Source organism: Thermobia domestica, chromosome 2 (genome assembly GCF_964235325.1).
Source record: "Thermobia domestica chromosome 2, izTheDome1.hap1.1, whole genome shotgun sequence".
Classification (NCBI taxonomy): Eukaryota; Metazoa; Arthropoda; class Insecta; order Zygentoma; family Lepismatidae; genus Thermobia; species Thermobia domestica.
Window position 1 is genome coordinate 96,573,348 of NC_137455.1, and position 12,147 is coordinate 96,585,494.

Genomic DNA, 12,147 nt, shown 5'->3' on the forward strand with positions numbered 1-12,147 from the left:
AATATGAGGTCAATGGTACACAAATACAGAAAGCAAGCATTATTAAAAATCTGGGTATTTCATTTGATGGCCAGTTAAAAGTTTTTTACCACATGAATTGTATTGTACAAGGTGCCAGGAGGATAATAGATTTTATTTTTAAACAGTGATCTGTATTTCAAAGAGATAAAACATATGTATATTTATATAAATTACTTGTAAGACCAAAACTGGTATTTGGTTCGGTTATTTGGAACATTTCTAAAACCTTAACAAACAAGATAGAATCTGTGCAAAAAAAAAGTTTTATTCCCCTGCTTTAAGATAAAAATGAGCTACTATTTACATAGTTATGAATATAATTAGGGTATGATAATTAGGGTTTGGAGAGTCTTACGAACAGAAGAAAAAAATCCGGTAGAGTATGCATGCAAAAAAAAACTAAATCATGTTTATATAAGTGAATACTGTTTACAAAACATAGGTTTTAAAGTACTCATTCATAGGCATAAGAAATAGCATAATTTTAGTTCTCTGAATTGAAAATGTGAAATTTTAAAAAGACTCTTTAAACACATTTTAGACTTACTGTATCAAGCAAAGTGAAAACTTTATGGGATCTGACTGATAGTTTTTAAGCAATGACGTTCAGAAACATTAGGTTAAACTGTAATTTTAAGACTGCCGTTCTTAGCTTTTCATTGTTTTAGATAGATCGAGAACTTAATAAATTTTTACCCCGTTAAGAAATAATTATTTCTGCTTAACTGAAATTTCTCTACATCATGTTTTATGTTAGTGCTTCTCTTTTTACAGTTAACTTATTTATTTATTATTATTACTATTATTGTTATTACTATTATAATTCCATTGCAATGTAGTGCTTTGATACCGCGTACTGTATTTTTTGCCAAAAAGCTGTTGGCGGCACTGAAATAAATAAATAAGTATTATTATTATTATTATTATTATTAGTAGTAGTAGTAGTAGTAGTAGTAGTAGTAGTAGTAGTAGTAGTAGTAGTAGTAGTTGTAGTAGTAATAGTAGTAGTAGTAGTCCTCGATGTTACATTATCTATATTTTCGGTATTTGAAATTAGAAAAGTTCTGAAATGTCCATAAAATAATTACTTTAATTTCATTATAAGTAATCGCTCTATTCGCACCGGGCTACCAGGTCCCGTGAGATGACCTAAGTTAAGCAATTCTGGATCTGGTCAGTTCTTAAATAGATAACTGTTAGGAAAAACTATAGAGCTTGGGTGGTAAGGCATTTACCCAGCCTTATTGAGAAGAACGGAGATGTTCCTGAGTTACAAAAGTGACGGACACTTCAGTCAAAACAATCGGAAACAATTCGTTTTATACTGAATGCACACTCCCCAATCTCAATTCGCTGAAATTTCATTATACACTTACGGACTTCGTAGCACGGAGTTTAATTTACTACAGACTAGCACCTCATTATTATATTTTTAGACAGATATACTGCCGTGTATTACGGATTCTAAAATGTTAATTTTACAGGACAGAAAAATGTATCTAAAGAAATTTATTACCTAACTTTTTTGGTCTTGGGAGCTGACTTTATATAAGGTAATTGCAGGTATATACGCCAGTGCAGCTTAATACGCCAAACGTTTAGTGTTGAGACGTTTCTGACGAAATCTGCTAGAATGGGCTTCCAATATGTGCCACGGGCTTGGACAAGTCCGATTTGACGAATACTCCGGGAGACAACACTAAGACCGCTACGCCATGCACTTTTGTTTGCTTCGGGAAGGTTCCCTGGAAGGACATTATTATTTCAATAAAGGTAAGAATCCGTTATTAGCAGAGGCGGACTGAGCCGCCCGGATACCCGGAATTTTCCGGGTGGGCCCTCCCCTCTGCAAAAACACTGAAGATATTGATCGATTAGTTATAACTATTTCAAAACTCCGTTCTCGTTCACAATAACCAGTGGAGTAACAAACGGGCCCGCAGAAAGAAAGGCACTAGTGAAGGCGCAGATGGGAGGACAATATTAAGATGGATCTCGCAGAGATAGGAATACAAAGTAGAAACTGGATCCAATTAGCTAAGGATAGAAGTCAGTGGAAAGCTTTTGTGAACGCGGCATTGAACCTCCGGGTTCCATAGGCCATAGAGTTAGTTAGTTAGTTAGTTATAGATAAGCGTACACTGAGGTGGGGGTTTAGCCATCCAAGTCTCCAGCTAAGGGCTCATTCCTAAAAGGGAAGTCCTGACTCCAGATCAACTCGGTATTCATTAAGGCCCTTAAGCATTGTTCTCCGGGTGGACCCTTGTACTCCCAGTCCGTCTCTGGTTATTAGTACCGTACTAACTCAGAGCATTGTCGATTGTTTACAGCAATGTACGCCTTATTTCGTGTCCGTCTAGGAACACTTTGTTTTGCAAGCATATCTTTAGTATTTGTGAATCCATGGCTACTAAATCAAAACCAAGCATGATGCAGCAAAATGCACACGGCTTGTGTAGGACTGACTGCAGAAAATAAAGATGTTTTCGTTTGTCCCACATGTTCCATGTAATATTGGTGTAGTTGTTTTAAAGTCACAGTACAGCGACACTGTTTGTTTTTCTTCTTATGGAGTAAAACTTTTCAGTTTCGAACTTAATTTCAACTTTGGAGATTATCGATTTCACATTTCATCTTTTATCTTCATCTTGCACTTTTTTTTTTTGCTTCGGTCATATTGTGTAGTAATATTTGAGTTCATATTATGCAGACGATGTAACCACTTCCAAGATTTGTTACAGGATTCTAGTAGTAGTCTAGATTTGGCGTAATTACCTGTACGTGTTGGTAAATACGCCATTTGTGAAATATTTTTTTCTTTTACCTTGGATACAAAACAGAAGTGGGTGTCATTATTGCCACACTTTTGCCACACACAAAAAAGACTACTCTGCAATGCGTATGTGTTTTGTTCTTCATGTTTCATGAAAATTAGGCCCTTAAAAAATCCAACACTCTTAACATGGCATGGCATATTTACCTGCAGCTACCTTATATACAATAGTACATATTGAATAGAAAAAGCATGCATAAAGGCATTGAAATTCTAACTATTGTAAATATAAATTCATTAATTTGGGACAGTTTTAATTTAAAAGCAGCATAACATTTAATATATATATATATATATATATATATATATATAGGAAACAACTCAAAAGATGACACTCCGAGAATAAGATTGTCGTAATAACACAATATCAGTTTCAAAGGTAAGCCAAAGAAATCTCTGTATTTAATGAAACGTTGGGGGGATTGTAATTTTACTTCTGCTGCTAGATTGTAACTATTACAGATTGCTAGATTGTATAAACAGTAAGTTTTTCTTTCAGTATGTCTTTGTACTCTGGTATGTGTTTCTTGTGTTCTTCGTGTCTGGTATGTGTCTTTGCTTTGTTGAAAATTTTCTGCATGTGTTTCATTAATTGTTTTCCTCTATTACCTCTCTTGTATTTTTTTTTTATTCTGCCTAAGTCTTTTCTTATTTCCTCTTACTATATACCATTGCGTGAATTTCGTTAAAAGTTTCTGCTTTGTTCGCTTCTTCTGACAGTATTTTTATTCATTTACTGTGTTAATTGTCTTAATTTTCCTGATAGTCTTGGTTTCTGTATTGGTGGTCTTTTATTTGGGTCTATTTGTTTATCATTAATTAACCAATTAATTTTATTATCGTTGCTGTCTCGTAATGCAGTGCTCTGATACCACACAATGCACTGAAAGAAAGAATATTGTTACTTTTACTATTATTTTGTGTGAAAATTATAAGCACATGGTGTAAAATTGTGATTAACTTGCATGCATACAGTGCCTGAATATAAGATTTATTCCTGAATGCGTAAAATTAGTTTTAAAAAATAATAAAAAATAAAACTGTACCTATTAACGTAGAAGTACTATAGGTATACTGAAAGAAGATTTCGGGAGTTAACAATACTGTCACTTTTAATTGTATACTCAATAATAATCAAAGAATAGGAGATTCTGGTGTGTTATAAAGACAAAATAGAAGTATTGACCACTGGTCATTTTTGCTTTTAAGGATCAGCTTTTAGAAAGCTTACGGAGAAGACATAACGAAATGAAGTGGCCATAAATTTGAACAAGTAACCTTTATGTAAGCCATGTATGAAAAATTTAGCTTTTTTATCTTTCTTCTCTGTTTCTCTCCCTATTCATTCTCGTTCTTCTTCTTCGTCCATTCCATGAACATTTTTCAAGGCCATGTGATGGATCTTTCCGTGAAAAATGCCCGCATGCTGTCGATCACCGCGACTGAAAAGAATGAAATAAAAGAAAAAAAGATATATATGTATGTATTTAAAGAAATAAAAAAATAATGTTGAAAAAAAGCATTTCTCTTTTTCTTTCTTTTGTAGACCGCCTGTCGACTTCCCAAGTAACGAGCACACAATATAAAAAGAAGGAAGAGGTAGAGGACCAGAGGATGAGGGGATAGAGAATGGGAAGCCGAAGATACCAAAATGCAAAAGTGAGGGCCTTCTTCAACACCAAATAATATAGTGACATGCATTTGCATATCAACAGGTGGACAACAATGGGGCTCGAGAAGAACTGGAAGATGGCCGCTAGTACGGTATTTGTAAAAGATTCTTCCAGATATAAAGATGACCAGCACAGAATATAAGGTATACTCGCTTTTCTTTTTCTAATTCTTTTCCTATGTGATTCATAAATCTCCTTTCGGTGATTTTTTTCTAGTTCTCTGTAATGGATTACTAGAATTTAAAGAAATGATATGCATAAAATTGCTTGTTTTCCGTAATCAAACGAAATGAAATCTTTAACATCCCACGGTTAGGATGGCTAGGCTAAAGAAGACGAGGATGATGAGAAATGAATTAAATGGTAGAGTAAAGAAAGTGGGAGGAAACGTGAGAACCCCTAGAAAACGCACACACATGGTGTTTCCACCACAAAGCTCACTTGGAGCGATCTGCGGTCGAACCAAGGACCCCATGCAACACAGGTGAACGCTCTATCACCGAGCCACCACGGTTCTCTTTTATGTAATAGTGTAGACCAGTTGTTCCCAACCTAGGGTATCGATATGAGTGGGGTACCTGTCGGACCATTCAGGAGTACAGCGAAAACAATTATTATAGTAGTGATCATTTTTTGTTTGCATTGTAAGCCACCCTTGCCAGAGAATTGAGATAAAAGTTTTATTGGGGTTTGAAATAATTTGATACAATTGAATGGAAACACCTCATAAGTGGCGTTAGCCCCTTCCACGTACTCATAAGTTCTCTAATGAAGTAAATTCTTATGTATCAAAAGCAAATAAAGAACTGTTTGTCTATCTTACTTATTTTGAGCTAATTTTGAAACATTTATTTAGAATATTTTGTCACCTTCACAAGTAAGTTACTTTTCTGATATAATTCCGAGATAAAAGAACTAATGTTACACCATAATGTTAAATGAGATATGTTCAAACTATGTATTATAAAGTAAATAAAATGCTGTTTTTGAGAAGATAGAAATTTTCAGTTCTTTTCCAATTCCTAAACTGCTCTTATTTTTGGGTGTATTGTACAGGAAAACTATGAATTTTTTTGAGAAATTCCACATGAATTCTTATAATTAAAATTTTGTCTTCATGCATTAAACAGTAGTGTACTCCTAATCCACTGTAATGTGGACGAACACCAATAAAGAGTTTTTCTTGTGTGTCATAAAGTTGTATATTTATTAAAATTTGCAACCCGATTATTATTATTATTATTATTATTATTATTATTATTATTATTATTATTATTATTATTATTATTATTATTATTATTATTATTATTATTATTATTATTTAATAAATAAATATACATTATAATTACATTTTGTGAAACAGTCGCATATATCATGTTTAAACATCTGATAAACGTAAAAAAAAAAAATCTATTTCATCACACACTTCAACATCTAGCACTCCATTTTCGACAACGACAAACACATTCAATGTTACCAGAACACAGAACAGGAACTGGAGACCACAGTTTAGCACTATAAATTTAAAAAAAAATGAAAGAAGTCTGTCTAAGTTCAATATCTTACGCAAATCTTTTCGGAATTAGTGATAAAAAATTGAAATAAGAATATAATGCCAGCGAAGAAATATAAAGGGAAATGGTACGAATTTACTAAATAAACTTAGAAAAACAATTCGCTGTCCATCACCATGTTTATACTACTTATTTTAAGTAAAAAAAATTCATCCAGCTCTTGTACTGATGGGAAGGATTTTAAAATGCTGACTGCATTTCCTCTCTGTATTGCTAGGCTTATTCGTTGTAATAAATAGTGTTTGCTTCTTGGGTCGCCTGACTTCTTAATTAAAGTTGATCCTAACTCATTCAAAAATTCACTGACTTCTTTGCTAAAACCCCCCATCGTCTATGTAGCAAAGGCACCAAAAAGATGATTTTCTTTCAGTCTGGAGTACTTTGTATGTTTACGTTTAACGGCTGTTTCTGCTGCATTTCCTGCTTCCTCACAGGTAGTGCTCTCAAACGGGTCGGGTCAGTCGGGTCAGCTCGGGTCGGGTTGTTGGGTCAGGCTACTCGGGTCGGGTTGTCGGATCGGGTCAGTCGGGACACCTTGGGTCGGGTCAGTCGGGTCAGCTCGGGTCGGGTTGTCGGGTCAGGCTACTCAGGTCAGCTTGGGTCGGGTTGTCGGGTCGGGTCAATCGGGTCAGCTCGGATCGGGTTATCGGGTCGGGTTGTTGGATCGGGTTATCGGGTCGGGTTGTCGGGTCGGGTTCTCGGGTCGGGTCAGTCGGATCAGCTCACTTTGGTCAACTGAGTTTAGGTTGAGCTTAAACTCGGCTGGAGTCGAAAGCTGCTGTTTTTCACTAGCTGCCTAATTAAAAATAGCAATTTTCAATTGATTTTATAGAAGCCATAAATCTATTTTGAACACTTGCAGCTAGTGTTTTTATGGTAAATGCTTATTTTTGTACTTGTGTGTACTTTAATTTGTAAATGTGGAAGATTGATTATACCAATCGACTGTAATATTAATATCTACGCCAATATGGAGTCTGGATTTAGAACAAAATTAGAAGTTGTTTAACACGTTGCTGCCCAGGGTGAATTTTGTTGTTCACCGGTAGAGTGCCAAGCGTACTTACTTACGTTATTTTTGTTTTGTTCATATTTTTTAAACATAATATTAATATTGAAACATAATCTAAGGCATGGTAGTGAATCCGCGTGCATAAAAGTTGGGGGCCCGATCGGACCTACGTGTGTATATTTTGTTTATGGGCAAGGGGATAAATTACAGTTGAACTGGCAACTCTGTTAGAAAGTTATTTGTTTATTACTACATATGCAGAAGTGAGAAGTGTGGATATATTCATCTTGCTTTTAGTGCTAATAAGTAATATCTTTATGCAATGAAAAACGAAGAAATGTGCGCAGAACTCGATCTCATTAGTAATAGCAGTGTAGTGATCTAGACTTTTCTGAAAATTCAGCAAATGACAGGGACACTGACATATTGTGAAAATAAACTAGAATAAATAATGAATCCATTGTTAAACTTTTTAACATGTCACTGAAAAAGCAAAACATAGGTCCGATCGGGTCTACAAAAGCAACAAATGCTTGTTACTTGGTATTTAGCGCTCCTAGCGGCGTTAATAATCAATATCAAAGACCAAAACCTACATGTGTAATAAAAACACTACAGTTCAATAACAGTAGAGACAGGATTTAACAATACAAGTACTCTAACGTCAATTCGACGAATTAGAAATTGTGGGTCCGATCGGACCTACAAGAACATTTTCTTAGATCACTCCAGTAGGTCCGATCGGACCCACATGGCAGCTAACGTGTTAAGCAAGGCTAAAAGAAAGATTGGATATGGACGACCAAGCCCAAGCATGGGTGCGGTGGCTCAGTGGTAGAGAGTTCACCTCTGGTGCATGGTGTCCATGGTTCGATCCCAGCTTGTGCTAAGTAGGCTTTGTGGTGGAGAAACGCCGTGTAGTGGGTTTTCTCGGGGTTCTGTTTCCTCCCACTTTCTTCATTCCACCATTTCATTCATTTCTCATGGTCATCGTATCCCTTAGCCTCGGTGCAGAATCGAGGGACCTTAAACTGAATATTTCATTTTATTTCACCAAGCCCAAGGACATCGATACAAGAACAAGATAAAGATTGGATATGCAAGACGAATTGCATAGTAATCTTGCTCTTGGCCTTGTTTTGGTGATCACCAAGTAGCGATGAGCATATTTTCTTGCTTTCCGTATAGTATGAAAGACCATAATCAAAATCACACTTGGTCTTCATTTGTACCGATGAGGCGAGCATTCTTGGCTCTTGTATAGCATGAAAGACCACCAAAACTACGAAATGCAGGACCAATACTTGACTGCAAGACAAAGAATAAGACGCAGTATTGATGACCAAGACCCAGGGAGCGAATTGGTTGAATTTCATTTGTTGGGCTGAAAGTGATGAAATAAAATTAGTACTTTGTAATTAAATATCACACTGTATTTTTAAATTTTAAATTACAAAATTCATATTATGTATCTTCTTACGTGCAACTATATATACTGTAAAATACGTTTTAATTACCAAGAAAGAAAAATCAAAGTGGCACGGGTCCCGGAATCATAAGAACCTATTTTGGAATGAAAGTTGAAGGGTTGGAAAAATCACAGGTGTTCTCCTGTTTCCTCAACCCTTATCATTGTAGTTAAACGATTTCCTTTTGTCTCCGCCAAGAGACTCTTGCTATTGCCTTCCGAGAAGACCCCCTGCCGTCCAAGTAGGTGAGAACACTGACCTTGAATAAAAATTTCGTCACATAGAACTAAAGCAAGAAAAAAAATAAACTTCTCCCACGTCGGACATTGGTATTAGTTTGAAAAAAGAAATAACCAAACCTCAAAAGTGCCAAATATTCATTAATATGCATATACAAATCCACCGCTTGATCTAGCTAGTGGTTAACGTGTAAGACTTCGGTACACGTGGTCCGGGTTTAATTCCCAATGGGAGTGCATTTTGGCGTTCACCCAGTGTCGTGACCATAGTGCTCTCAAATGGATCGGGTTGACCCGACCCGACCCGTGCCAAATATTCATTAAGATGCATATACAAATCCACCGCTTGATCTAGCTAGTGGTTAACGTGTAAGACTTCGGTACACGTGGTCCGGGTTTAATTCCCAATGGGAGTGCATTTTGGCGTTCACCCAGTGTCGTGACCATAGTGCTCTCAAATTGATCGGGTTGACATCTTTTTCTTTGTCTGTATTTTCATTTATTTTTGATAGTGTCTGAAGAAGGATATGCTAGATATCCGAAACAGTTACAAATTATAATTTAAAATAAAGTGGGTTATAAGCTTTGGTCAGTGTCTCTTTTGTTAAAATTTGCTCCGTAAAAATATTTACATATATCCGGATTTTCCTTTCCATTTAAAATTAGATTTGTCATTCTAGTTATTGAATTTAGTAAAATGAGCGCTGAATCACCTGCTGATTTAGACATTAGGTCTTTTAAATGTTGAGGCGACAGTCCGTCTATTTCTGAAGCCGAACCGCAGGGAAAATGGCCTTTAATACATCATCCTCATTAACTTTTAAGCATGGGTCTAATTCATTTGGAGGATCTGGCATTATTTGAACTCTAGATGGTGATGGATGTTTTCCTTGCAGGAGTTCATATGTTTCCTCATTTGCAGGAGCCAAGGTATCATCTGAAGCTAGTAATCTCAAAGCCCCTTTTGTATCAAAATCAGAAATTTTGGATATTATACTGTTTGTTAAATCAAAACTACGTTTTCTACTAGGAGTGGGAGGAGTGTCCATAGAGGAGGTTTCGTTTAGATTTTGTTTTATGATGTTTTTGACAGATGTTGAGCTACGATTTCTGGGTAGACATAAATTGTGAAAAGAGAATAATAATTTCTTCCACGAGACAAAATCATTCTTGTCGATGCATTCCTCTACTACAGATGAGAGTTTTCTTGCTGCTGCGTTTCTAGCTCCTCTTGGGATTCGTTTAATCAGCCAAGTGCTTGATTTTAATTTAGTGAGCTCTTGAACAAAATCCTCCGTATTGGTTGTAAGTATTTCCTGTGTGCCATGTTTTCGTGTCTTATGTATGCTCAAACCCTTTTTTGTTGGAAATTCCTTGCCACATTCCGAACGTGTTTGAGCTTCGATTTTAATTGACAAAGGTGTTTTGCGAAAAAATCACAGTATTATTTTCCATATGAAACAACAAAGGTACAGATATTTCGTTGAAAGAATGTTCTTTGTTAGAAAGTTTTGAAAAATTTAACGTTAGCACACTAACCGAATTCTACATTTTCGATTATGACACTTCAACCGATCAACCAAATTAAAAACAGATTTCACAAAAATGATCTTGAAGACTTCAAAGATATTTCGCGTCACATTCCACACATTCAAAGAACCTGCTCCCTCACATTTTGTAAAATTTCTTGCACAGAGACCTTTTCAACTCACAACATTTAACAATAACAATATAACAATTATTATTATTATTATTATTATTATTATTATTATTATTATTATTATTATTATTATTATTATTATTATTATTATTATTATTATTATTATTATTATTATTTCAGCATAAGTTCAACATTGAGATCAACAAAAGTAAAACAAGTTATGAATGAGACCCACAAGAAAAGAAACAACGAAAATGGAAATAAAAATAGAAATTACCTGGTGGAGAAACCACGGTAGTTCTATTATTTAAGGGGTAAAACAAAAAGGTATAAGCACAAGGTACAAGCAATATGTAAAACTCAAAAAGGGTTAAGTGAAGAAGTTTGAAAAAAGAAACAAGATACTGACTGGAAACATAGACTACAACTGAAGGAAAACATTATTTATAAAAAAATAATTTGGTGTAATATGGATGTGAGACATGGACTCTAGGAAAAGAAAGGAAGAAAGGAGAATGGTAACTTTCGAAATGTGGTACTATAGAAAAATGGGAGCAGGAGGATTCGGTGTAGGAAAACTTGGTGTAAGAAAATTTGGTGCACGGAAAGCTCGGTGTGGGGAAGGCTAGATAAATAAAGATTCGTTGTAGTAGACCGTAGGTTCCATTAGAAACAACTTTGAGGATAAAGAGCGTATTAGTTTTAATCTAAAATTATGTGTAGCACGTACTTTTACTGTCTACTATAAGGAATTTTCAAAAAGATTATGATCGTGAAATAATTTCAATCCGATATTTCGACGGATTTTAACATTTCATGGCCCTTACATGACGGGAAATTAGTTTGTCGATATCCGTCAGCGTGATTTAGCGAAGCAACCATCGCTACCAATCAACATTTAATTTAAAACTTAAGTTTTTATGCTGTTTAAGAGGGTGTCTTATAGAATTTTCTATTTCCAAAAATAAATGTAGGTTACTGGTGGAGTAAAGTTGAAAATTGCAGATTTTTTCGAAAACAGTTCTAACGATTTTATTTCTATTTTATAGATAAACATTTAAATCTAAATTCTTCAGAAACGACATAATTTCTTTGTTTAAGAAGGAAGAATTACAAAGGAAGCAGGCGTTAGCGATCTTTCAAATAATTGGACAGTTACATACAGGTCACTCCCATAATAGTAAGAAAAAATACAAATGCACCTCTTCCAGATTGTAGTCGCTTGCAACCACTTTTGTAAATGGGGAGAGGAGTGGACTACAATTTGTTATTTTGACAAATAATTCTAAACCTTGCATTTGTTATGTAGTATATATTATCCATAGCGTACATATTGTAGGTGTTTATAGGACGAAGTAAACCTTTTACTGAACTTGTTATTATTATTATTATTATTATTATTATTATTATTATTTTTGCCTTTGTTCCTATTATTATCTCAATACCGTTTCTACATTTATTATATGATAAAACCATCCCATTTTGTATTTCCCATCCCACTACTTTTTTAATTGATCAATATATTTTAGCATCTTACATGTGTATATATGTTCTACTGTGTACTATATTGAAGGTGTTTTTAGTTGTTTGTTTCTATAACTATTATCTGAACTTATAGTTATGATTGTTTTATTTCTGACGAAAATATGCCAGATTGATTATGATG

General features: G+C 34.8%; 1 protein-coding gene across 1 annotated transcript in view; it reads left to right on the forward strand.

Annotated features, from left to right (window-relative positions):
- Positions 1-4,495, forward strand: part of Gclm (Glutamate-cysteine ligase modifier subunit) — a 445,032-nt gene extending 440,537 nt beyond the window's left edge. The window contains exon 7 of the mRNA XM_081744100.1: positions 4,401-4,495. Within this exon, the coding sequence (XP_081600226.1) occupies positions 4,401-4,480 (80 nt within the window). The 3' untranslated portion in view covers positions 4,481-4,495. The remainder of the gene's footprint in view (positions 1-4,400) is intronic.
- The last annotated feature ends 7,652 nt before the right edge of the window (positions 4,496-12,147 follow it).